The sequence below is a fragment of the Poecilia mexicana genome, unplaced genomic scaffold (genome assembly GCF_051168715.1).
Source record: "Poecilia mexicana isolate PSO_F unplaced genomic scaffold, ASM5116871v1 scaffold_1, whole genome shotgun sequence".
NCBI classification, from domain to species: domain Eukaryota; kingdom Metazoa; phylum Chordata; class Actinopteri; order Cyprinodontiformes; family Poeciliidae; genus Poecilia; species Poecilia mexicana.
Genome location: NW_028263370.1, coordinates 18,411,853 through 18,439,382, shown reverse-complemented (window position 1 = coordinate 18,439,382; position 27,530 = coordinate 18,411,853). Strand labels below are relative to the sequence as shown.

At 37.5% G+C, this 27,530-nt stretch overlaps 1 protein-coding gene across 3 annotated transcripts; it reads left to right on the top strand.

The window, feature by feature from the left end:
• On the top strand, positions 1-27,530 carry LOC106930240 (hexokinase-1). 3 transcript variants are annotated; one of them, XM_088005848.1, is made up of 20 exons: positions 1-369; positions 1,474-1,642; positions 5,202-5,364; positions 9,135-9,283; positions 11,603-11,722; positions 12,231-12,326; positions 12,407-12,506; positions 13,330-13,513; positions 13,599-13,754; positions 14,489-14,722; positions 15,411-15,715; positions 16,684-16,832; positions 17,044-17,163; positions 18,148-18,243; positions 18,805-18,816; positions 20,807-20,906; positions 22,227-22,410; positions 22,855-23,010; positions 23,943-24,176; positions 25,249-27,530. In XM_088005848.1, the coding sequence occupies exons 2-20, from the start codon at positions 1,580-1,582 to the stop codon at positions 25,397-25,399; spliced, it is 2,772 nt and encodes a 923-aa protein (XP_087861974.1). In that variant the 5' UTR covers positions 1-369; positions 1,474-1,579; the 3' UTR covers positions 25,400-27,530. The 3 variants fall into 3 exon arrangements, with proteins under 3 accessions (XP_087861974.1, XP_087861972.1, XP_014863159.2); XM_088005846.1 differs by lacking the exon at positions 1-369 and adding an exon at positions 840-1,365; XM_015007673.2 differs by lacking the exons at positions 1-369; positions 18,805-18,816 and having other exon boundaries at positions 847-1,642.

Here is a 27,530-nt window from a genome sequence, read left to right as displayed (position 1 = left end):
AAACCGATGCAGACTGAAGTGAAGCTGACAGGGAGAAGACTGAGGAACGCATTTTAGAGGGCAGAGATTTTAACAGCTCTAAATCAGACGAATCACGAGGTTGGATGAAAAAGGAGACGTCACAGTTTTACTGCGTCAGTGAGCCGGCGGACGTGGGTCCATTCACGCTCTGCGAGGTGACGCAGCGCAGAGGGGCGGACTCTCACTCTGCACTGTAACGATGGGATTTGTTGAATCCCTTCACCCATTAACCCAATGAACCAAATGCTGAACAGAAACGAGAAGAAATGAGCTACTGTCCTCCAGATGAGGAAATAATTACTGTTTTACTGACATGATGCTGATCTGTTACAGTTTCCACTGAATCTGGTAAGATTATCACTGCATGGTAATCTTGGGTTAAAAATCTCAATTTTTAAAGTGTTGGAAATAATAATGCTTTACTATTTTAAAATATGAAAACATGCAGACCAGGTGAAGGCATTTATTGAATTTCTTATGATTTATTGTCATGATGAATTCAAATCAATGATGATCGAGAAATCCCCAAATTGTCTGTATTCTGGGAATTATTTTTACCATTTTCTCCGGTTTGTTCAATGGGAGTATTAATAAATATCAATAAGATTGAAAATATGATTTTGCACCTAAAATGAACTAAAGTATAACAAAAATGAAACTACTGCTATAATAAAACCATATTTAACTAGTAATAACAAATAAAAACTAGCAAAAACTTGAAAAAATTGTTAAAATTAACTGAGTTAGACAAACAAAAAGTCACAATGAAATTAAACTAAGCTACTGAAACACGATGCAGAACCAGTTAATATAGTTTAATCATCAGGAAAGACCTGCAGCCTCTTGTTTTGGCTGCTGAGCTGCTGTGTGCTGCAGAGTTAAGACATCAAAACTATAAATCTGCATGTCGGGAATGTGCGGGAAATGTTTCTGAAGTGATGCTCTGCAGCTGATGCTGAGTGAGCCGCAGTCAGAGAAATGATGACAACACGCTGTGGTCCTGCCCCTCTGCACGTAGCAACACGAGAGCGCGGCCGGTGGCTTATCATACAGATGCAGCTCCCTTCTTCAGCCAGCGCTCGCCCTCCTCCTCTCTCATATTCTCACACACTCCCTCCTCTTGTCAGCCCTCTACTCTCCTTCAGATTCCTCACCCAGCCAATCAGCAGGCTTAGTGGGGGCAGGGCGTAGCAGAAAGACCATTCCAGTGCAGAGCTGATCATCTCCCTAGAGCTAACCGGGAGCTAGCAACTGAGAGGGGAGAGGGAGAGTAAAACCTAGCCTGTGTGTGTGTGTTTGTTTGCGTGTGTGTGTGTGTGTGACAGAGAGAGATAGAGAGAGGCGGTGAGTGCTGCGTGTCGCAGACTAGCAGGCACGGCTACCGGACCTTTTTCCTTTTAACCTTGCCTTGCCCAGCTGCTCAGCTCAGGCCTGCTGCTTCTTTCACTCCAGGTTGGACGGATCAGTGAGGGGGGGAGAGGAGTAAACTTGCCAAGGCCTCCTTCTTTCACAGGCTCTACTCTGAGAAGCACACGGCAGCTGACAGCTCCTGGGCAGGATGATAGCGGCTCAGCTTCTGGCCTACTACTTCACCGAGCTGAAGGATGATCAGCTCAAGAAGGTAAGCAGCAGAACGTTAAACCAGGAGATAATGCTGGAGGCTCCTGTGCCGTGACAGCTGCAGGTGATGGTTACCACCAGCGGCATGTTGGGAATCGGCTTCTGGGGGCCGATCACGTTGGGAGAGGAGGATGTAGCTTGTCACAGCTACAAGTGGGGAAGGTCACGATGAGGTGGTGAGTCAGGGGTTGGACCGTTTCCTGGGTTTCCGATGGATTATTGGTGTTTGACATCGATGTCCTTGAGCTGAGCTGTGGTCAGGGATGGTGTCTGCAGCACGTCGCCACCGTCAGAGGGTTTCACAGCACCGGTTGCCATGGCGTCCAGAGAAGACCGACACCGGCTGGAAGGCTGTTGTAAAAAGTCATGCGAACTCCATCTTGCTTTGGTTTTACTCACCCATTGTGTTCTCCATTTTTACTCATCAGGTCTGAAAAGAAAACATAAATCTATTAGAACATTGAAACTCAAATTCAAATACCCAAAATCTTAAAGTATTTTTATTCTAGTTTTTAGTGCAAATATCCAACTTGCTAGTAACTTTTCAGGAAGAAATAGGAGCTACCTTTATATGGATGAAAAACTACTTTTCCCATAGTATAAGTTAAAATGTCTTGTTCCACTGGTAGATTATTTCACTTATAGCTTGAACTTTTTCATCAATATTAATGAATTATTGAATTATTGAAACAAGCTCCTATATTGTGGTAAAAAGTTACTTGTAAGTTAGTTTTTTCTAACTTACTAAGATCGTCACACAGACAGTCAACCTCAGATGCCTTGTTTCTTCATTACCTGGTCGACTTGCCACAACTAATAAAATGATGATGATTTCTACTCTGTATCAGAAAATAAAAAATGTCCAGCCAGTTTGTGACCAGTAGGACGATCAGTGATCCAGAGCACACCAGTAAGTAGGGCTGGACAGTAAATATATGTCACAATAAGACAGATAGATAATGAATATATTTTCGATATATGGGATATTCACTGGACTACAATCCAGAAACGCACAGCATTCTGGGAGATGTAGGCTGAGGAAAGACTTGGTAACACTTTATTTGACAGGGTATGCATAAGATCGACATGACACATGAAGGAGTCCTTATGTATGTCTATGACTGTTGTCATGAAGTGTCATTCTGTAAATAATGTTGCTTTAAAAGTTGCATTAAAAGTCCATTAAAAGTGCCAACTTTAAATTATTTTGTAAATAATGACATTTAAATGCAAAGTTGGCACTTTTAATGGACTTTTAATGCAACTTTTAAAGCAACTTTGCACTAAAAGTGTCATTCTTTACCAAATGACACTTCATGACAACAGTCATAGACATTCATAAAGACTCTTTGATGTTCATAACAGGTGTTATGTCATGTCAGTGTTATGCACACCCCGTCAAATAGAGCGTCACCAAAGACTTTATCACTCAACCTCTAAGGAAGGTTGGTCCATCTACAGTAATTCTTTGAGGAATTTTAATTAATATGAGTTACAACAACATTTAATTTTCCTCTGGGATCAATAAAGTATTTCTGAATTTGAATCAACTAACTCACTCCCTCTTTGGTTACCTAGCAACTCACACATTCTTTGGTTACCTAGCAACAACAGTTGAGGAACTGGCACAGTAGCGGTTTAAGTTTCGCCACTGTGTCTCATAACTGCTGAAAAATGATTTAAAAAACCGGTATGGAGTAACAACTGTGGATAAAACAGGAAAGGTCACGCCATCCGATAAGCAATACTTCAGATAAAAAAAAAACAACAACTAATCAATAATTATTGGCATCGATTGATATAAACCTGATATATATATTTTTAGCCATATCGTCCAGCCCTACCAGCAAGTCCACCTGTGAAAAGCTGAAAAACAAAATGAAGGCTCTGGACTGACCTACTAAACTGAGATGCTGTGACCTTAAACAACCCATTCATGCTTTATCAGCTAAAATTTCTCCACAGACTTGTAAAGATTCATTGCCAGGTATTTCAACAGCTTGATGGCAGTTGGTGTCAGTTGGCAATTCATTTAGTCACATTATGGTCAGAATGGTTTGGATAGTTATTTTACCTGAGGAAAAATAAAATATAATCAATACTGAAACACAGTTTTTTGTATTTACTCATCTATATCTGATTTTAACATGTTTGATCATCTGAAATATTTAAGAGGGTGGAAATATTTTTCATTGCACTATAGCTGGTTAAATACAAAACCAGCTATAGTGCATTGATTGATGTCATGAAGGAAAATACATTTTTTGAACACTATCATGTTATGACATGATAATTATGTTGCACAAACATAGTAATATGTTGCATAAATGTAATAATTTCTTTCAGATGGTGCAGTATGCAATATGAGTTTTAGGAAGAAGTTTATTTGGGATATTTGATGAGAAATGAATGGCTAAAAATATGGATAGCTATTGTTGCTATTCCTACATGGTAGGAGTAAACATGGCACAGGAAATTAGGTCCAGGATTTACATAATCGCCTGACATCAACCGCCTCTTTAGGCTACACTACTGGACTCAAGAAAGTGTAGCAAAAGTCTGAATTACCACATATCCATTTTGAATCCATTTAACATGGTGAAACTAATGTTTCCCATTACTCTCCAGCTGGTCAGTTAGATAGGCCACCATATCTAGAGGACTGGATTGATTTTTCCTTCTATGCAATCTCATTTTGCTTAGGATCCTACTCTGAATGCACATACTATTTATAATGATTTAATCCACAATGCACAGCAACATTAGCATCTTTCCGCCAAGCATGAAGCAAAACCTGACCAACTCTTGTAAATTAGCCATTGTACATCATTATGCATGCACTGTCATGAAACTATCGCCAACGGCATCACTGCATGAAATCATCATGTTTATGCAATATAATAAACAATATATTACAATGTTTGTACAATATAATTATGACGTTATAACGTGATCATAATCAAAATGTTATTTTTCTCTGTGACGGCAATAAGCTACCAACCCTATTAAAATGTAATAAAAGGTTGTACAAGTCCTGCACTGCAAAAACATAAAATCTTACCAAGTATTTTTGGTTTAGTTTCTAGTGCAAATAGCTTAGTAAACTTGAAAAAAGACAAAACTAACTTACAAGCAAGTTTTTAGCAAGACATAGATGCATGTTTAAAGTAAATAATTCCTTTATATTGATGAAAAAGTACTAGTTCCATTGGGAGATTATTTAACTTAATATTTTCCCCATGCCATAGGTTAAATTATCTGCCAATAGAACAAATACTTCTCAATCAATATAAAGGAATTATTTACTTAAAATAAGCCTCTATATCTTGCTGAAAAGTTAGTTTGTCTTATTTCAAGTGTACTAAGAAATTTGCAGTAAAAACTAGAGCAAAATTACTTGGTAAGATTTTCTGTTTTCGCAGTGAGATAGCTGCCTGCTCTGCATGTCATTGTTTATCTCCAATAGCTTAGACTTTGGCATTGGTATCCCAGCTGAATCGATCCTTTTATGTGACTGATTAACCTTCCCTTATGCCCGTCTTTGTGTGTCTGTTCTCCAGATTGATAAGTACCTTTACTCCATGCGTTTCTCTGACGAGACGCTGAGGGACATCATGGGCCGTTTCCGTAGGGACATGGAGAACGGACTCGGCCGTGACACGAACCCCACAGCGACGGTGAAGATGCTGCCCACCTTCGTTCGGTCCATCCCTGATGGATCAGGTAGAGCGTCAATGCAGGTTTCACCAACTCACACTGAAGACTTTTTAAGATCATCATGAATTAAATTTAAGGCCTGCATCACAACAGAAAAGTAAAAAAGAAACGGCCTTAACCTCCGTAGTGCCAAGATTTTTTGCACAGAATGAAAGCAGCATCGTATGGGTTAGCAACAGAAATCGGAGGCAAACGTCTTCCAGCAATCTGGCGATAAATTTGCCCTTAAGCCATGATAGATGCAGAAAAGCATCTCTCCACAATAGTTTTCTCCAAAATGGAGAGGGGATGAAAACCAGCCAGAAAAGGCTAGCTAGTTTTTCTAGCTAGAAAGAGAAAAACCTCTATCCATTTCCACTGCAGGAGCCAAACCAAAAGCTCCTGCTAAAGTAGCTTCTAATATACTTTTTCTAGCTAGCATTGGCTTATTAGCAGCTAGTTACCAATAGCCTCAACCGCCCCGAGTCACATAATGCAATGAATAAGCCACTCAAACGTGACTCAATTGACTGACAGAAAAGACCCACTAGAAAAAAAAATACATACAATATTCTAAATTAAATAGTTCTTTCAGCACAAAATTTAAGGCTTTTTTAAATTAATTTAAAAACATTTAAGGCATTTTTTTTTAGATATACAAATTTAAGACTTTTTTAAGTATAACCAGAAAATAAAAATAAAAAAAACAATTTTACTACACCACATACATTGTGACATTTGATGCATCGTCGTTCTCTTTACAAAAATGTGCCGATGCATTGAAATATTAAAGCAGTGTCCTGTGAGGTAAGCCTGTCTGTGTTCTGGATTTGCTCTGGATTAAATCACGATGGTTTTGTCTGTGAGGCCAGTTTGGAAAGCCTAATCACTTCCTGGACTTATTACAGAAAATACAACTTTAATAAATAAAAACTAGGACAGAGTTGAATGACTTATGAGCTTCGTATAAACCGTAAGACATGGTGGAGGTTTATGACTGTAGGTGCTACAATTAGCCTTTGATGGTTAAAAGCTTATTGCTCAGTAGCGATATATTGATCACTTATGAGAAAAAATTTGGAAATTCAGGAGAGCAAATGAACTGTTCTTTCTATAAGAACAAAACATTGGTGGTTCAAATCCTAGTTGGAACGATCCCCAACAATCTCAGTATACACTTTGGATTAGTTTCCTGTTCTTTTGTTAAAGCAAAGTCTCCAGATTTTTGGTAGTTTCATTTTGATCTAAAACAAATGTATTTCAAGATAAGAACTAGTTAAAGCTGCAGTATGCAACTTTTACAAAAAATATGTTTTTTACATATTTGTTAAAACTGTCACCATCTTGTGACAGTTTAATATGAGACAGATATTCAATCACCTCCACCTGAAGAAATGCACCACCCCCCATCCCAAAACAACCAATCAGAGCCAGGAGGAGTGTCTTAGCGCTGTCAGTCAATCTTGTGTACATGCTGCTAAATGTGCTAATGGCAGAGAAACAACTCACAGTTACAGGAAAAACATTTAAGTCTTAGGATGAAGTGCTGTGACCGTAAAAGACCAAAGTCATGCCTTCTGGTGTCAACTTGACTGGTCAAGTTTGGAGGAAGAGAGCTACTGAGTATGACCTGGAGAACAAAATCCCCACAGTCGTGTATGGAGGGGGAAGCATAATGCTTCAGGGCTGGTTTCATGCCAAGAGTTCCTTACTTAATCTCAGTAATGGGCCAGTGGATGGGGCTATTTGAGATCTGGAGCCAAGACCTTGCTACCTCTGCCAGAACAACAAGGAGGGACTATGGAAATGTCTCCCACTATGACAAAAACTCAAAGCTTCAAGTTGCCAAGCAGCAGAAAAGAAGCCTAGGAGAATTTCTATGAAGAGAAGAAGATTGCCCAAATCTACTGTGTGATGAGTGCCAAACAGAGAATGTCTTAGCACTTTGGTCGCCAATAACTACCTATTTCACTCAATGACACAGAAATCATCTTTGATCTAATGTCGGTTTTCTTTCTGGAGTTTCTAAATATTCAGTTTCAGTTAAATGGAACTACCACAAAAACTGGATGCCTTTAATTTCCTGTAACAGAACAAACCAATTAAATGGGATTTAATACCTACGTCTCTCACTATAAATGAGCAAGAGATATAAATAAAACCATCGCGACTCAAGTGAAGCCGGGTCATGTGGGCTGAGCTTCTTTAGGCACAGTGGCGCTGATGGGGGTTTGGGATAATGGAAGAAGCTGCAGAAAGAGTGGAAAATGGGACCTAGAAGTGGCTTTTTATGCCTATAGTCTTACAGAAATAATATTTTGACCCCCTGTTTTGATGTTCAGGATAACTGGAGGTTGACAAAGTACAAGAAAAGTGCTATAGCTAGGAGAAGCTGGAAAGCCAGAAGTTTCAGATTACAAAAATTAACTGAATTTTCCACAAAGTAGGAATTTTGATTTGAAAAACTTCTATCTTTATAATCAGTTACAAACACAGTAACATAAAGTCTGGTAGTGAAAGTGTTCAGTGCCTGAATGCATGTAATACTTAGAAATTCATTGGTCCGGTATCCGGGTACAACGACTGGCAAGTTCCAACCAGAACAGGGTCAAGTTGGGTTCAACTCAATTTCTGGATGCTTGTGCTAACTTAAAAAAGGTAAATACAGGAAAGCAAACATAACTTTTCCCATTGTCAGAGAGTGAGCCCTGTTTGCCAAAGCTAAAGATACAAAGGCAGCACGTCTATTCTTACCGGCACCAGAACCCAGAGATAAGTGTCTATAAAAAGAAAACCACCCGACTTCCTCTTGGACTGGGGAGCATTTCCATTGCTTTTCCTTAATAAAATACAAATTATTTATATATGGATATAAGAGTGACATACACGTCTGATTTAGTTGAGCAATGGCACAGCCTGACTCCAGGGTTCACACGTTATAAATAGCCCTTAGTTTCAACATCAGAGAAAGCAAAAGGGTAAAGTTCAAGGCATGATGAGAGTTAAAAAAAGATTAATAGATAAGCAATGATAGGATCGATAGTTACAGTGTCAGAGACTGTATATTTCTGAGTTAATACCAAGAAATAAAGCTGAATTCTGCTTGGATCAGAAGCTGTTTGTGAAAACATACAAAAAATGTCTAACTAGCAACAGAACAGGTTCAAAAATACAAACTGGTCTTGAGCTGAAGTATTAAATCTACCCTAATTTTACTCCACTTCTCTCTCACACCAATACAGTTATATTTTATATAATTATATTGACTATATTGATAATTTTTAAATTTATTATTATCAAAGCCCTACAACAAAATTTTACAGTTGAATGTTGAAGTCTATCGAGCAAAATAAGACAATTACATTTGCTCATGTGTCATGTTTTATATTGGGCAGGTCATTTGAAAGTAAACAATTACAATCCTAATAAAACCGTACATTTATAGAGATGTATATTTGATTAGTCACCATTTAGTGCTGGGAGGACAGTCATAACTATACAGAGTTGGTGTATTTCATAGAAACCAGGAGCACAAAAGTCTCATCATATCCAATGCAACAATGTGGTAAAGTTTTAAACGCAAATAAAGGATTCAGAGTTTTGTTTGGCTTGATTTTCTTCCCCCAAGCACTGAAGTTTAAACAGGGGTTATGCATCATGACAGTCAAAAGCAACTGAATTTGTCTAAGCTTCATAAACTGAATCAGATTTTTGTTTTTGGAACAAACTATTTAAAGTATGGCCGAATAATTCTGGTAATAAATCTATAACATTTCATTATGTTCTCAATTTGTCAGAAAAGGGAGACTTCATAGCTCTTGATCTTGGTGGGTCAAACTTTCGGATCTTGCGTGTCAAAGTGACACAGGACAAGAAGCAGCCGGTTCAGATGGAGAGCCAGGTCTACGACACTCCTGATGACATCATCCATGGGAGTGGGACACAGGTAAATGAAGCAGTCAGCTGCTGTTAAGCCAAATCTGAACCCTTTTCCTTTTTCTATTGACCCTTTGCAACTACGTCACTCAATCACTCGAGGCGACATGTTGGACGTCGGAAGTGAGGGACGGGAGTATTGCACAGAGCGACTGAAATTGTTTTCCAAAGTTGGTTTTACCAGTTTATTCATGGCTTCTTCTTGTTCGAGTGGAGCTAATTTGTCTGTGATGTAACACACCTGGCTGGGGCTCACAGACGGCGGGATTTACAGAAGTTTGAAACAGCTAGCTTAGAAACCGACCCATACCGCCTCCCTCCTGACGTGTTGATCAAATTACCGACTTTGTCTGAATTCACACCACATGATTTATATCAGTCATAAGCAGCGTTTCACCTTACATCGGAGCAGCCTTAAAAACGTCCAAAACACGAGATGCTAACCGTCATGCTAGGCTACATGGCAACTGTCTCCATGGTTACTAATGGTTAGACGAGTATCTTCTCCATAATGCAATATTTGATACCTTTCTAATCATACTTACTTATAAATTATGTGAATGTTAATCTTCTTGCCTTGTACAAAGTGTTCGCTGCAAATCCGCGTTTACACCGAGGGCTGACGGTCATTATGATTAGCAGCTGCTATCCATCACCACCGTATCTTCTTTCATTAAAAGTTATAAAACAAAATGTCAAGTTTGATTGCACCCATGTCTGCTTGTCCAGCCGACCGTGCAGCATCCTATGACCATTTTTAAAGTAAAATCGAATAAATAGAAGCGATAATAGGTTACAGATGTCTGTTTTCAGACTATCTTTAAAAGGAGCGCATTCTCTTTTGTTTTTTTAGAAGCGCATTGGTCGTTTTAGAGCGTGACGTCACGTGCAAAAGGTTAATGCGAACACTAGACTCTAAGCCTCCCGACATCAAAAAGATCTCCCGTTCAAATCTTAACTATTATGCATAACTTTCTAGATTCTAAATTATTTTTTTTGTCAGAATGCCATGGCATTCTGGGTAACTACAACCAACACAAACGCAAGACTAGTGCTAGTGGGGAAAACAGCTCATAATCTTTTACTAAAAATAAGAGAAATCCACACAACCATTAAAATCTGACGCTACTCCAATGTTGTTTACATTTTGTGAAGAAGGAAGTTGCGCTCAATGTTCTTCCAAAGTTTTCATGTCATTTCCTTCACTAGTTGTTGGTGCAGCGCCACCACCGGAGAGGAACTGAACAGGTTTTCAATTAGTTTGAATCGTTTGACAGTGCAGTATGAAAGCAAACTGCCCCAGATTAAAATGAAACAAATGTTGCAATTTTAGTCCCTAATCAAATCCAGTCTACTGGACCATCAGGTGTAAAAAAAAATGCAGAAAGTCGATCAACTAAGGAAATCTATTAAAACCTCTCTTGGACTGAGTAATGTGCATGATGAGATCAGTAGGTGGGCAGTTCCACCAGGTGTTTCCTAATTGCTGCTGTTTTTGTTGGTGGAATAACTTGATACATAACTTAAAAAAATATAAATAAATTACATGATACCGCCCCTTTAAAACTACAGACCTTTGGATTATGGTGACATGTCAAGCTTGTCAGCTCAAAATGCGACAAATGTTGCAATTTCAGTCCCCAATCTAACCCAGTCTACTGAGCTATCAGGAATGAAAACACCCTTAATCAGTACATATTGTACAAGCCATGGGATGCATTGTTATTTATCTCTACTAGAATCTTTCTTGTACAGAACGTATTTACATATCAGGCGATGGTGAAGGTCAGTTTTTATGATCATCTTTGTGCTGCTGTGAGCATTAGGAGGGGAGAGTTTCAGTTCTGCTGAACAACACCTGGCTTATAGAGACAACAGCTGCTGCTCAGGTTGTAACACAATAATCAAAACATGGCCGACTGGCAGCAGCAGCAGCAGTGTGGTCGCCCAAAGGCCCGACTTAGAACAAGACAAATTTAGTTAATGAAACGCTGCAGACAGCTGGCGAGAAAGGTAACATGACCCATGAACGAACAAGTTTGTTCAACTGTATATCCATCGTGTGGTGTTATTGTAAAACATCTTTCTTATTTGAGTAACTTGAGATTTTAACAATGTATTATGTTTTTAATTTCTTTTCAGTTTAACAATGAAAGCAAAGCCCAGATTGCACAAACTGGTTTTCTTAATGTGGGATCAAGGCTTTATGAAATAGTTATGAAACTTGTATATAGCTCTGACTATGCGACAATAATTATCTTACAAATATGCGATTATGATGCTTTTTCTGAATAATTTGCATTGTAAAAATCTTTTTGTGTGTCTGCAGCTCTTTGACCATGTCGCTGAGTGCCTGGGTGATTTTATGGAGAAACAAAAAATTAAGGATAAAAGACTCCCTGTGGGATTTACGTTCTCCTTCCCCTGTGTTCAATCCAAACTGGATGAGGTAATCACTTTACTGGATTATGATGTGCACGGCTGTGAAGAAGTATTTGGTCCCCAACGCATTTAATCTGTTTTATATTTTTTAATCACATTTTTATGTTTCAACTCAAACTAATTTAATGTCAGACAAAGGTAACCAGAGAAAATATAAAGAAATAATCTCACTTATTAAAGGAAAAAAATATATCAAACCAACTTGAAAAAAAAAATAAAAAGCTCAATTAATCAATAAATCAATTTATTACCCATCCCTACCTTGTAAAATTGTATTTTTGTCACATCAGTCCACGTAATACTTTCTCAAAAGTTTTGGGGATCATCAAGATCTATTTAACTGATTACTTGAATCATTTTTAGCATTTTTACATCAGTGAATTAAACCGTTTGATGATCTGCGGAACAAGAAGTCAAAACAAGAAGAAATTTGAAAGGGACAAATACTTTCTCATGAAATTTCATAGTGAATTTTTCTCCAGCAAACCTTTAAACCGAAAGCGTCTCTTCCACAGGCCATCCTTGTGACTTGGACAAAGAAATTTAAGGCTAATGGTGTAGAGGGAATGGATGTTGTGAAACTTCTCAACAAGGCCATTAAGAAACGAGGGGTGAGTCTTAATTTTTCTTCATTTGAAAGCTTTATATACGAGTATAATGTATTTAAATGTATGGATCTTTGTTTTCTCAGGACTATCAAGCAGACATCATGGCAGTGGTGAACGACACAGTTGGCACCATGATGACATGTGGATTTGACGATCAGCGTTGTGAAGTGGGAATCATTATAGGTGAAAATTAAGAGTTGAGATGATTTTTTTAAAATTAATTCATTGTGAAGAGACAAATGTCGATGCAACAAATGTTAAAAACTCAACATCAGATCCTGAATGTGATCTCATTTGAATTGCTGATAACAGCTTTCTCCCAGTGAATAGGCAGTGTAAATTGGTATCAAAGTTGTGTAACTACATCTAGAGACTGAGCTGCCCAAAGCCCCATGTTTTACTGTAAAGTTAGCAGGCCTGTCACGAAAACAAATTTTACTGGACGATAAATTACTGCGACATTAATTATCGCAATAATTATCCCAATAATTATTGCGATAAATTATTATATAGTCACCTTAATAAAGTAATAGCATAAGCCATTTTTTTTGTTAAAAGTGATATTAGTAAAAGAAAAAAGAAAAAATCCTTGAATCTTTTTTGCCAAAAGATGATTTAGGCAAAACCAAATCACTTTTGGCCAAATAAAATGACATAAGCCATTATTTTATAAAGGTGACAATATTGTTGTTTTGAGACTATTTTCAAGTAATACATTGACTTTAATTTGGCAAAGAACACCTAACTCTGGAACTGGAAGACATTTTAAGCATCTAAAATAAAACCACAACAATAAAACGAATAAAAAAACATACAGACAACTTGAAACCATAAATAAAATGTATTGTGATGTCTTTGTAAACAAAATTACAATCATCAAAATGTAAATTTTTGAGCTCATTTCAATTTATTATGCGATTAACGGATTAATTGATTGTTGTGACAGGCTTAAGAATGAGGGCAAATGTGTTCAAACAAAACATTGGTTTACTCTGCATGTTTTCAGGAACGGGGACAAACGCCTGCTACATGGAGGAACTGCGTCACATTGACCTGGTGGAAGGCGACGAAGGCCGGATGTGCATTAACACTGAATGGGGGGCGTTTGGGGATAACGGCTCCTTGGAAGACATTCGTACAGAATTTGATCGAGAGATTGACAGAGGTTCCCTCAACCCAGGAAAGCAATTGTAAGTTAAAGTGCAAATCAATTTGAAAATGCATTTTGTCAAGTGAAGCTTGTCTAAAAGTTGAAGTATTTCTCTCTGTGACGAGGTTTGAGAAGATGGCCAGTGGAATGTACATGGGAGAGCTGGTTCGGCTCATCCTGGTGAAGATGGCCAAGGAGGGGCTCCTGTTTGAGGGAAGAATCACGCCTGAGCTTCTGACCAAAGGAAAGATCGAAACAAAGCATGTTTCTGCCATAGAGAAGTGAGTGCAGAGAATGGCATGTGTTATGATGTAGAAGATAAGGACACATTTTGGGATTCACTGCAGGAGTTACAGTTAAGGGACTTCACTTTTTAAGGAGTATTAAACCTAAGGACTTGAATCATAATGTTAAAGGGGACCTATAGTGCTTTCCTGAACAGGTTAGTATAGCTGTATGGGCTATAGAAAACATGTTCATTACTTTTCCCCCCACAAAATCATTTGTGAATAATGAGATTTTAGTCTGCTCAGTTCTGCCTATTTTGAGCTCAATTTTTTTAGGACCTCTTGTCACTTTGAATCCAAATAATCTGCTGCTGGCCATGCCCCCTAACTCAATGGTTATACTTGCTACAGAAAATGGTCACAAAAAGATGCACAATTATACAACCATACATCTTTGAAAAGCATTAGTAGAGACTCTTGCACAACCAACATGAGTGCAGCAAGCAGTTTCTGGATGGAAAGTCAACCACAAAAAACTTGTCTTTTCCAGCAGCCATTGTACAACCAGCTGAATAAACATGCGGGCGCTCTGCTGGGGTTGCTAGGTGATGGGTGGAGCTCCACTGGGGTTGCTAGGTTGTTTTTAGAAGCAGTGGAAACCTAAGTACAAAAAAAATAAATAATAGATCCCTTTTAAGATGAGTTTAGTATATCTATTTTAAACAGAAAACTGACTAGTTCTCCAGCTTTCTCTTGAGGTATTCATCGAGGTAAAAATGTCGTTTTAGGACTAAAGAAGGACTGAAGAAATGTATGGAGATCCTGACCAGACTTGGTGTGGAACCATCAGATGAAGATTGCCTGGCCGTCAGGCATGTATGCACCATTGTGTCCTTCCGCTCTGCAAATCTGATTTCTGCAACTCTGGGAGCTATCCTCTCACGCTTAAAGGACAACAAAGGAGTTGCACGCCTTCGCACGACTGTGGGAATCGATGGTTCTCTCTACAAAATGCACCCTCAGTGAGTATTTAAGACAACGGGAACTCAAGAAGAACTTAACGACAGAACCTCATTCCAAATACGAAGAAACATATCTGTCAGTGTTTCTAGTTGTATGTTTCTTTAAAGAGGGGGTATTAGGTAATTTCCAGGCATATACTGGCATTTTACAGAACTATAAAGTAACTTTATCTTTAGTTGTTATGAAAATGTTGCATATATCAAAAATAATTTAAATGACATTTGACTTGACAAAATGTCATTTAAATGAAATTGGTCTCTGTCTCTTTAAGAAGCTCCTACTTTTTCTGATACTCCGCCTTCACCACATGTTTACAGCAATGATCCTCCATGAGACTTAAGTTGTATGATGAGCTATGCAGACGTGCAGTTCACTAGGTGTTTGCTAATTGCTGCTACCACTAGTCTGAAGGAGCTCTGTGAGGGAGGACTGATGTTTCAGGCGAAGCTTTGGGTAAATAGGTGGGGCATAGCAGGCGTTTTGGCACCCCCAAATGTCTGCAACAGGAGACACAATGATTTCTCAAACATGCATAAATGAGGAGTCAAAACAACACTCCAGATGTGTGTGTGGTGAAGGAATAACATTATAACAGGATGTAAAGGTCAAAAAAATTGATTTTTCCCTAATACTCTCCTTTAAAGACTTGCATGCTCCCTTGGTTCACATCTCTGTGTTTTTCAACAGATACGCCCGGCGCTTGCACAAGACTGTGCGTCGTTTGGTTCCAGACTCTGATGTCCGCTTCCTGCTGTCTGAAAGTGGGAGTGGCAAAGGTGCTGCCATGGTGACAGCAGTGGCCTACCGTTTGACCGACCAGGCGCGCCAGATTCAGGAGACTTTGGCAGAGTTCAGGCTGAGCAAAGGTCAACTGCTGGAGGTGAAGAAACGCATGAGAATAGAAATCGAAAGAGGCCTGAAGAAGGACACCCACAAGGAGGCGACAGTCAAAATGCTGCCTACATTTGTTCGGAGTACACCAGATGGAACAGGTGACTGAAAGCATGAATCTCATTCAAACATAAACTATAAACAGAGTTGCTCTTTGCATGTTGGTGTCAATAAGGTCTGAACAACACCAAACAAGCTAACAGGGACATCAAGGGAAAGCTTCACTTTCGAGTGAGTTTCCATCACAAGGAATCAAAGGAACATCAAAAATCCTAAAAAGCAGGCTGAAATTAGTTTGATAATCACCTGCTGGATGTGTTTACTCACCAAGCTCACTGCTTTCGAATTAGCCTTCGCTTTACTTCATTTATGAGAAGGACAAGTCAGCATATATTTACAATCTGCCAATTTCCTGTTAATAAAATGATCGTATTAGAAGGTGTTGGGAGCTCCTGAGATAAAGTAAATGGCTGACATCACTAGCTGTGTTTCCATTAACTATAAAATTATGCAAATTGAAATTACAGAAATAAATTTGCTTAATGAAAACATGCCAATTTCAAAATAACTCACCTTTTGATAAGTTTTTGTGCGAGGACGAGGTGTTTTTTCAGTCATATAAAAATACTTTTTTACATCACGAGTCACATGATCAACAGCCGGATGTTACTACTGGCAGAAACGCAGGAGAAAACAACAGGAAGTAGTAGGAGGATGATGGTTTGTTTTTGTTTTTTGGGACAATATGCAGCTAGCTCCACCAGAGCTCTCACAGCATCACACATTTCATAAAACGTGTTGAATATATAGCGCTTCTGTAAAATGACCGAATACAATTTAAGAAGCCAACGTCTCTTCTGACAGCTGAAATATGAATATCTGTATATATGCGCATCAGGTACAATGTTTTTTAGAAAGCCCTTTTTTAGATTAGTCTCTCGTCAGTAGCAGGACGACAAACGGAAACTAAATCCTTGCATTTAGTTTATAATGCAACCAAAAGCCAAGAAGTTGACTGAATAGATTCTGCTGGCTTTCAGGTTAACAAATACCTGTTTTATTTTTTCAGAAAATGGAGATTTTCTAGCTCTGGACCTTGGAGGAACAAACTTCCGTGTACTTTTGGTTAAGATTCGCAGTGGGAAGAAGCGCACAGTAGAAATGCATAACAAAATCTACGCCATTCCCATAGAAGTCATGCAGGGCACAGGAGAGGAGGTAATGTTAATGTTTCACTCCGTAGAATTAGATCACTTTTAAGAATAACTTCCTTTATGGAGGTTTTCTGTTTGATTGGTTTAAAAGTTTCTTTACACAGATTTATTTCAATGTTTGTGTAATAGCGTTATTTGTTATAAACGAATTTCCACAAAAACACAGTACCTACTTCTATATCCCCCGTGAATCTAACGTGAGTGTCTCTGTGCAGCTTTTTGACCACATTGTGCACTGCATCTCCGACTTCCTGGACTACATGGGAATGAAAAGCGCTCGACTGCCGCTGGGTTTCACCTTCTCCTTCCCCTGTCACCAGACCAGCCTGGACGCAGTGCGTTCTACGTTACTCCTTCTTTAACGCAGTTAAATGTTGCTTTTGGAAAAAAAAAAAAAAAATATATATATATATATATATGCTTCCAACTGCTAGCTACGTATACACAGACTAAATACAGGCTTCTTGTTTACTTTCATTCTTTTAATTTATATTAGTGGTGTCCAAACGTTCTACCTTATCGGCCAAAACTGTCAATTGAGGGCCACAAAATATTATTTTAAAATCTTTCAGTAAAACAAAAAGAAAAACCTAACACAAAGTCTGATATTCATATAAATTATTATTATTATTATTAGTATTAGTAGTAGTAGTATTATATATTTTTTATTTTTACTTTATTTATTTACTTATTTTTAAGTTTTATTGTGTGATACGCTGGGACAAACAAAATCCCCGCCCTTTGGGGATCAATATAGTATTACTACTACTATTATTATTATTAGAAGAGGAATTGTGAATTATTGGGCAACTGGTTGCCTTGTTAAAAAAACAAAAAACAAAACTAAAAGTATATTTTAAATGTTGACAGTTTTTCTATTATCTTTGGGTTTTTCATGTTTACGGGTCGCTCATTCTTCACAAACTTTATTTAGTGGAGTTTCCTAAAAGAATAGGTTAAAATCTGCTCTCCAGTAAAAGCCACTGAATGGTTCTGGTTCTGCTTACTGTGAAATGTAATTAAATGGCTACTTCATATTTAGGAAACTTTATTTTGTATCTTTTTTGAAAGGCAGTGAAAAATTTTTAACTGCATAAACGTCCAAACTTGAAGTGGAAAAACAAATCTGTCATTTCTGTGTTGCATTCAAGAACCAGACAAAATCACTTACAGGGCCAAAAACTGTGATTTATATGGACAAAATCTCAAGTGCTACAACTTTTATCACACCTAGTATAATTATAGTTAAATTTTGCATTCCTACACTCTCTGCATCCATTATATGAGAAGTTTTCCAATCAGCATTGTGTTTTCCTCAGGGTATCCTGGTAACCTGGACAAAAGGCTTCAAGGCAACAGACTGTGAAGGTGAAGATGTTGTGGAGCTTCTCCGAGAAGCAATCAAAAGAAAAGAGGTAATTATAAACATGAAGCAACATTCCTCTGCAAAGGCCGACTAGATGGAAAATGTGTGGGTTGAAAGTCTGTGACAAAGCAGACAATATGTACAGAAATAGTTAAGAAAGGCTAAAGAAAGAATGAAGAACATTTCTAAAGATCACTTTAAAAGGTAGAAATAATTTACCCTGAAAGTATGTCCTTTAAGAGTTTACTCAACATTCAAGGTGAGGTTTTTAAGAGCAGGAAGTAAATAGTCCTACATTTTTGATTATCAGTAATGTTGTATGTTCACATTTCATTTTCAGATATCTCCATATAAGCTTTCGATTTTTGTTCATTATAATGGCACCAACTCACATCAACCAGCATCATCTCAAGTTACTTTTCAGAGCAAACATGTTCAACTCGTATCCAAAGATGTAATTCTCCAATTTAATTAATAATCTGAGTACAAAACTCAAACTGTGGTCGTAGAAAAAGCCCTAGTTGTACTTGAGTACCTTGTTTGGGTTCTCTGCCCACCTGTGTATTTGTTACAGATGATAAAGTTTATAAACTGATTTCGCTCTCTTTAGCTTGAAGACCCAGTAAGTATAAACTGAGAGTAAATCCCTGTCCGACAGGTAAAGCAGGACTGGACTGAAGCTGTGTGTGGTGATGGTTGTGAAAGCATGTGTTGACAGCTGATGGCGGCAGAGCTTCAGGATGTGGCAGCTCTCAGGAAAAGCTTGCATCATTTATTGTCAGCTTGTCCCAAAATGTAAATAACATGCATTGTTCTCGGTGTGTTCTCGGGCTGATTACTTATCAGAAAGTAATCAGCCCTCATATTAATTCTCTTGTCAACAGATTTCCATTTAGCATTGTTCTATTAAAAATGCAGACTAACATTGCTTTCAAATAGTGTGAACAACCACAGTAATTAAGTTAAAAAAACAAGCTAATGAGGATTGATTTTTGAGTTGCACTATCTGCTATGATGTAGAGGTGGAAATACCACCACAGTCTTTACAGCAAAGTTGAAATATAAGGTTCAGTAACACAGTAATATGATGGCATCAGAATAAAATCCACAAAACAAATCTTTGCTGTTACATATTAATTAATTTACTGGGTTTTAACAAGGTGCATGGCAACTAGTAAGGTTTTGTGATAACAGTGACAGCATATATGAAGTCAGAAGTTTGCATTTACTAGATTCACTTAAGAATAAGATATCAAATTACTTAATGTTAATAAGCTACCAGTTGATTGTGTAACATCTAGTTCACAGATTAACCCTGAATTAGAATAGATTCTAAGACTGAAGTAGAGTGGGTTATAAGCCTGAAGTAGAGTAGGTTATAAGCCTGAAATAATGGGTTATAAGCCTGAAGTAGAGTGGGTTATAAGCCTGAAGTAGAGTAGGTTATAAGCCTGAAATAATGGGTTATAAGCCTGAAGTAGAGTGGGTTATAAGCCTGAAGTAAAGTAGGTTATAAGCCTGAAATAATGGGTTATAAGCCTGAAGTAGAGTGGGTTATAAGCCTGAAGTAGAGTGGGTTATAAGCCTGAAGTAGAGTAGGTTATAAGCCTGAAATAATGGGTTATAAGCCTGAAGTAGAGTGGGTTATAAGCCTGAAGCAGAAAAGGTTATAAGCCTGACATAATGGGTTATAAGCCTGAAGTAGAGTAGGTTATAAGTCTGAAATAATGGGTTATAAGCCTAAAATAATGGGTTATAAGCCTGAAGTAGAGTGGGTTATAAGCCTAAAATAATGGTTTATAAGCCTGAAGTAGAGTGGGTTATAAGCCTGACATAATGGGTTATAAGCCTGAAGTAGAGTAGGTTATAAGTCTGAAATAATGGGTTATAAGCCTAAAATAATGGGTTATAAGCCTGAAGTAGAGTGGGTTATAAGCCTGAAGTAGAGTAGGTTATAAGCCTGAAATAATGGGTTATAAGCCTGAAGTAGAGTGGGTTATAAGCCTGAAGCAGAATAGGTTATAAGCCTGACATAATGGGTTATAAGCCTGAAGTAGAGTAGGTTATAAGTCTGAAATAATGGGTTATAAGCCTAAAATAATGGGTTATAAGCCTGAAGTAGAGTGGGTTATAAGCCTGAAGTAGAGTAGGTTATAAGCCTGAAATAATGGGTTATAAGCCTGAAGTAGAGTGGGTTATAAGCCTGAAGTAGAGTAGGTTATAAGCCTGAAATAATGGGTTATAAGCCTGAAGTAGAGTGGGTTATAAGCCTGAAGTAGAGTAGGTTATAAGCCTGAAATAATGGGTTATAAGCCTGAAGTAGAGTGTGTTATCTAGAGGTCGACCTGTTTCTGTTTCAATGTCTACCTTCAAACATTTACATATTTATGAGAAATCCAAGTCATAAATTACTGATGGTATTTAATTTTTTTTTTTTGAGAATTATCCTGTTATTTTGTCTTCCTAAAACAAACAACTGACTGAAGAGAAAATATTAAAATATGTATTCTGCATGGCTGCAGGTGAACTCCAGACTTCAGCTGACCTCTGAAGCGTTACATGAACACATTTAGCTGTACTTCAGTCTTTAACCCATCGTGCTTGTGCTGTAGGAGTTTGAGCTGGATGTGGTTGCCATAGTGAATGACACTGTGGGAACTATGATGACCTGTGCATACGAAGAGCCAACGTGTGAAGTCGGACTGATTGCAGGTGAGTGAGCCATTTACGTTTTTCTTTTTTCTTTTGGTTTCCAGATGTTTTTTATACATTTATTAAGAAAAGGTTAATCGGTAAACGATCATGAAGTATATTATTAATTTGTTTTTCCATATCTGACTTATTGTATAGAGCATGGGTATCCAAAGCGTGGCCCGGGGACCGTTTGTGGCCCTTAGACGGATTTTGTGTGGCCTGCAGATGTAGATGGGGACTTCTAATTTGTAATCATTGTTACCAACATAGTTTTCTTACACAGAAAAATGTAAAGTACAACACAAAATATTTGTGTTTTTCTAACAAAGTTTTAAGAAAAGAGACTTTTACTGAAAAGCCAACTTTGCTGCACCCAGATCAATGTTTATTCTTTTTTAAACTTGGCTAAATGCAGCAAACATTTTGAAACAGAGTGACCCAATCCTGTTCTTATTACTGAAAATGCATTTATTCAATCGAGGTCAAAAGAAACTGAAAACTAAATGGCTTTCAATACAGCAAACGTTCAAAATTAAAGCAGTAGTAAGTAGTAAATTTATGCCAAACATTAAATTTTTAGATTAATATCAGAAATTTTCTACAAAAAATTTGGACACTTCTGAATTTCAAATGTCAAAAATATATTTTGAAAAATTTTCTAGAAAATTTCCAAGTTTTCCAATGAATTTCTGAGATTAATCACTAAAGTTATGACTACTTTGAGTCTACAATTTTGGCCCAGATTGCTCTTTATTCCAGGTAAAGAGGTTTGAGGCAACACAAACCAAAACTAAGCCTTTGTTAGTGACACAAAAGAAAGCCATAAGATTTCTGTATAAAGTGAATGCAAATTTCTTTATTCAATAAAATATCTTGAAACTAGGAGATTTGGTTAATTTAAAAATGTTATTAGTTACGTTTAAAGCTATAAGGACATTATTGCCAATTAATTTACAAAAGTTTTGTATCTGAAGCTCAAATACATAAACAACTGAAGGATTTCAAAAGTAAAACTGTGCGGACTACTTTAAAACAAACATGATTTTGTATGGACTAAAATCATGGAATAATTTGGATGAAAAAAATACTCCACTTTAAACCAATTCAAAATCAATACACATTTTTTGGGTTAATATTGGGGAGAATTATATATTGTTTTAAGCTTATATTCTTAATTTAATGTCTGCGGCCATGAAAGAAATGTATTTTGAAGTTATTGAGAAAAGTTTCTCATGTAGAGTAAGTGTAATAAGACAATGTGTTTCTACATTGATGATGTTAAATTGTCAAACTTATTGATTGATTGAAGCATTTTAAAGTTGCTTTGCATGCTCTCAGGCACAGGAAGTAACGCCTGCTACATGGAGGAGCTGAAGAACATTGAAATAGTGGGAGGCACTGAGGGTCGGATGTGTGTCAACATGGAGTGGGGGGCGTTTGGAGACAACGGCTGTCTGGACGACATCAGGACAAAATATGATCAGGCAGTGGACGAAAACTCACTCAACGAAGGCAAACAGAGGTCAGGAGGTCAAAGACAAACCATGGAAAGTTAACAACACTTTTAATTAGGGGTGCACTGATTTATCCGCATCTAACTGATCTGTGCCGATTTCTTTACTTTTAGTGACTGACAGATAATTACACCAGCTCATTTCTGCACATTTATAGTTACCAATAGTCACCCTACTGTTGCCAACTCTGCGACTTTCTTGCTATATTTAGAGACCTTTCACACAAAATAAATTGGTATCGGCCAAAATCGTAATCAATAGGTCAAACTTTTTAAAGATTGTTAATCTGGGATCGGCCAGAAAACTGCAATCTGTGCACCGTTACTTTTAACGAGACTTTCAGGTCAATTTTCCCGTTTAAAAAGTCTAGTTCATACTCATGATCAAAATAATCAGACAGGTGTTTGATTTCCACAGTGCAGTAACCAAAATCTCTTTCTCACACCTGTCAGATATGAGAAGATGTGCAGCGGAATGTATTTGGGAGAAATCGTGCGGCAGATTTTGATTGATCTGACGAAGCGTGGCTTCCTCTTCCGAGGACAGATTTCAGAGACACTGAAGACTCGCGGCATCTTTGAGACCAAATTCCTGTCACAGATAGAGAGGTGAGTGAATCCGTCACATTTAATGCCAACAGTTTTCCACAAACTGCTCTTTCATGTAAAAGCATACATATTTAAATATGCCTAACAAATTGTTGCTTGAATTTATTGTGAACATGTTGAGAGAATTCACTGGGTAAAAATTATGCCTCCTCTTTGTCAGTGGCATTATTTATTTTATTTTTTTCCCCATCACTTTAAGTTTTTCAAAAGCAAAGAAGACCAAAAGCATCAAAATAAGCAATAAATCAATTAATTGTATAATGAATTAAAACAAGGTCAATAATTTTCATTTGCATTGTAAATCATTTTTATCTTTTTCTACCAAAGTCCAGATGACTGAAGTCTTCATTTTGGTGCTTTGGTCTCAACTGGCCCATTTTTTGAAGGACAATTTTGTTTATACAAACTCCATAACTAATTTTATTTGCTGTTTTGTTTATTTATTTTGTATCTTTAAGATGTCTTCCAGTTCCAGTGTTAAATGTTTATTGGAATTTAAAGTTTATTGATCTGTCAGAATCTGTTCTTGCATTATTATAACATTATCACAATAATACTCGAAAATAGTCTCAAATGGTTTATCACAATAACTTCTGGGACAATTTGTCCTTATGGCAGATCTCGCTTCTAGTGCAAATATCTTAGTACAAAACTAACTTGTACATAATGCTTCAGCAAACAATAGGAGCTTGTTTTAAGTGAATAATTCTTGGAGAAAAGTTTAACACTGGAACAGGGTTAAAATGTCCACAGAAAGCAGCATTACAGCCCAGGCTCTCTGAAAGGCAGCATTCAGTGAGACAACACATGAAAGAAAGAAAAGAGACGCTGTGGTGTACGATTACCTCCGCCTCTGGGAACAGCTGAGACGTATCCGGTGACTGCGCCGCTGTTGCATGACCTCTGACCTTCTCCCTCTCTCTCCTCCACAGCGATCGTCTGGCGCTGCTGCAGGTCAGAGCAATCCTGCAGCAGCTGGGACTCGACAGCACCTGTGACGACAGTATTATCGTTAAGGAGGTGTGTGGAACGGTGTCCCGCCGCGCCGCTCAGATCTGCGGAGCTGGAATGGCCGCCGTGGTGGACAAGATCCGTGAGAACCGAGGACTGGACCACTTGGACATCACCGTGGGTGTGGACGGCACGCTGTACAAGCTGCACCCACAGTAAGACCCAGATTACAGTAAACAATCATCAAGATGGAGGACCAGCACAACGCCAAACAGTACACTGCAAAAGCACAAAACCTTACCAAGTATTTTAAATCAATAACTCCTTAATATTAATGAAAAAGGACCCTTTCCATTGGCAGATTATTATAACCAGAGTTGGTAGTAACTAGTTATATCTACTCAGCTGTATTCACTTGAGTAACGTTTTTGAAAAAATGTACTTTTAGGAATATTTTTACTTCGCTGTACTTTTAACTTTCACTTGAGTAACTTTATTATGATGCATCGCTGCTTTAAAAAACGAACATGTTTTAACCAAAAATTCACAAACACAGAGACACACTTGCAGGTTTTGTTTGACTTTCTTAAGTTTTTTATTGGAAGAAACTGATTTGGATTTTTTTTTTTTTTTACCTGAATTTGTTATGTTTTGCTACTGACATGAATTATTGTCATGCTCGCCCTTAAAATACCAAAATTTCAACATGACTTTATATTGTGGTTTGTCTAATGATGTAATTTTAAACATAAAATGATTAATAATTTGCTCAGTTACTCAGTACTTAAGTAAACTTTTTACCAAATACTGTTTTACTCTAACTTGAGTAATTTCTTGGACGGCTACTTCTTAATTTTACTTGAGTAAAAATATGTTGAAGTAGTGCTTCTCTTACTCGAGTACAATTTTGGATACAAATTTTGCCCACCTCCGCTTATAAAATGGGAAAAATATCTTTTCATAAGTGAAATAATCTGGCGGTGGATATAGTAGATTACTTGATCAGTAGGTCAGTTTAAGCACAAATATTCCCCTGGCCTTCAACACCAGTTAAAATAATGATTAATTCATTTTAGTTTTTGGGTAACTGCTGCAACTGAAACCAAGTACGTCTTGGTTTTTAGTCCTACTATTACTATTTTATTGGTATTTTACTACCAATTATTGTATTTTTTAAAATATAAAACTAAACTATAAGGAAATACTCAAAACCCTTACCCATGTTTACAGTGCAGGTTTTCTTTATAGTCTCAAGTTGTTTTCTCATTTGAGTTTTCTTCCTCGCAGCTTCTCTCGGATCTTCCACCAGACAGTAAAAGAACTCGCCCCTAAATGTGATGTTAACTTCCTGCTGTCGGAGGACGGCAGTGGCAAGGGAGCTGCTCTCATCACTGCCGTGGGCTGCCGCCAGAGGGAGCTAGACGCCCAGCAACACTGAGCCGCTCTGTCCCGTTTGTCCTCCACGACTTCCTGCTGATCTCTTCTCACTTGCACAGCCTGAACCCATTTCCCCCCATCGCCAGCCGTGACTCCACCTCTGCCCCACCTGCAGCCAGCGACGTGCTCCACACATAGTTTTAAAACCGAAGATGCAGATATTTATAACTCCAGAGGCTTTATTATTTCCCTGTTTGTATATTTCCCTTCATAGAATAACTCTAAGCTCCTTAGGTGTGCAATATTTGTGTCGCTGATTTTATTTTTATATGGAGGCAAATATTTAACTGTTTATACAGCCACTTTAGATCCAAGGATGTTGCGCCATAAACTAGCAAATATGTGCACTTTTTATATGAGAGCTACAGCGGAAGCGTTTCATGTAATTTACAAATTAAAAAATGAAGGATGAAACTTGTTTTCAATAGGTTCAAACAATAGCTTTACGAGGACTGGCTAAATTCACCGTACAAGCACAAAATCCTACCAAGTATTTTTGCTCTTCTTTCTAGCGAACAATGGAAAGGAGACAAAACTAACATCAATCAAATTTTATTTGTATGGCACATTTCAGCAACAAGACGTTTCATAAAAACACAAAAATACAAAGTCATAGAACAAACAGTCAATAATTGAAGCATTACATTTTCTCATCGTTATTAATGTTTCATGGACTGTTAATCTAAACCAACTCTAAACAGGTTTAGTCAGGATTTAAAGGAGCTCAGTGTTTCGGCTGTTTTGCAGTTTTCTGGAAGTGTGTTCCAGATTTGTGGTGCATAGAGGCTGAATGCTGCTTCTCCATGTTTGGTTCTGGTTCTGATGACACAGAGCAGACCAGAACCAGAACCAAAAGACCTGGGAGGTCTGGAAGGTTGCTATGACAACAGCAGATCTTTAATGTTTTGAAGTGCTAATCCATGCAGTGGTTTATAAACTGAGAGCAGTATTTTAAAGTCTAAACTTTTAAGCAAGATATAGCAGCTTGTTTTAAGTCAATAATCCCTTAATATGGATGAAAAGTTCTGGCAGATTATTTCACTTATGAAAAAACATTTTCCATATAATAAGTGAAATAATCTCCCAGTGGAACTACACTACTAAAACACAAAACCTTAGTATTTTTGGTCTAGTTCTTAGTGCAAATATCTTGGTGAACTTGAAATAAGACAAAACTAACTTACATGTAGCTTTTTAGCAAAATATAGAGGTTTGTTTTAAGTACATAACTCTTTAATATTGGTGAAAACAATGCTTGTTCCATTGGCAGATTATTTTACTTAGAACATTTTTCCATTTTATAAGTTAATTTATCTGGCAATGGAACTAGGACTTTTTTATATACCAATATTAAGGAATCATTTACTTAAAATAAGGCCCTATGTCTTGCTGAAAAGTTACTTTCAAGTCAGCTTGTCTTATTTCCAGTGTGTTAAGACATCTACACTAGAAACTGGACCAAAATCACTTGGTAAGATTTTGTGTTTTTGCAGTGTAGTAGTTTTTCATCAATATTAAGGAATTATTGGCTTAAAACAAGCCAATGGTTAGTAGTTTTGTGTTATAAGATATCTGCACCTGAAAGTAGAATACATGGTAGGATTTTGTGTTTTTCGCAGTTTTAGGGTCAAATGCAAGAGTCACGGCTGTTCTAATCATCGTATTTCTATGTGCAACATGCTCACATGACGTGTTTAGGCTACTAACCTGTTTGTGTAACTGTCATTGTCGCTAACATGTTTTAATTATTCCTGCTGAACCACATCACTTTCCTGAAGGGTGGATAAGGTAGAAAACGGACATTTTAGAATATGTTATTGGTATTTGTTCTTTACTTTTGCTGTTGTGATGAATCTAAATTCTATTCATCGTGTTTGCAAAGAATAAATGTCTATTGGGTCCTAACAACAGAGGATTTAAGAGCGCTTCTGTGTGTAGTTGTGGCTGAGTGTCTGTGTGTCCTACTGTGATGACCTGTAGCTTTCAGTGTTCAGAGCTCTGTGGAGATTGCATGCCTTACATCAGCCGAAACAACAGTACTGAATCCCTTTGTTTATTTTTACTGCATTTAAAGACTTGTGACCAACACATCCACCTACACCTCATTAAATTATGTTCTCTTGTGGACTAAA

Excerpts from the sequence above, each read along its gene's own strand:
- LOC106930240 (XM_088005848.1), top strand. The coding sequence starts at position 1,580 with ATGATAGCGGCTCAGCTTCTGGCCTACTACTTCACCGAGCTGAAGGAT. Across the intron at positions 13,755-14,488 it reads CATGTTTCTGCCATAGAGAA|GACTAAAGAAGGACTGAAGA; the intron begins GTGAGTGCAGAG and ends ATGTCGTTTTAG. Across the intron at positions 20,907-22,226 it reads TGAAGTCGGACTGATTGCAG|GCACAGGAAGTAACGCCTGC; the intron begins GTGAGTGAGCCA and ends GCATGCTCTCAG.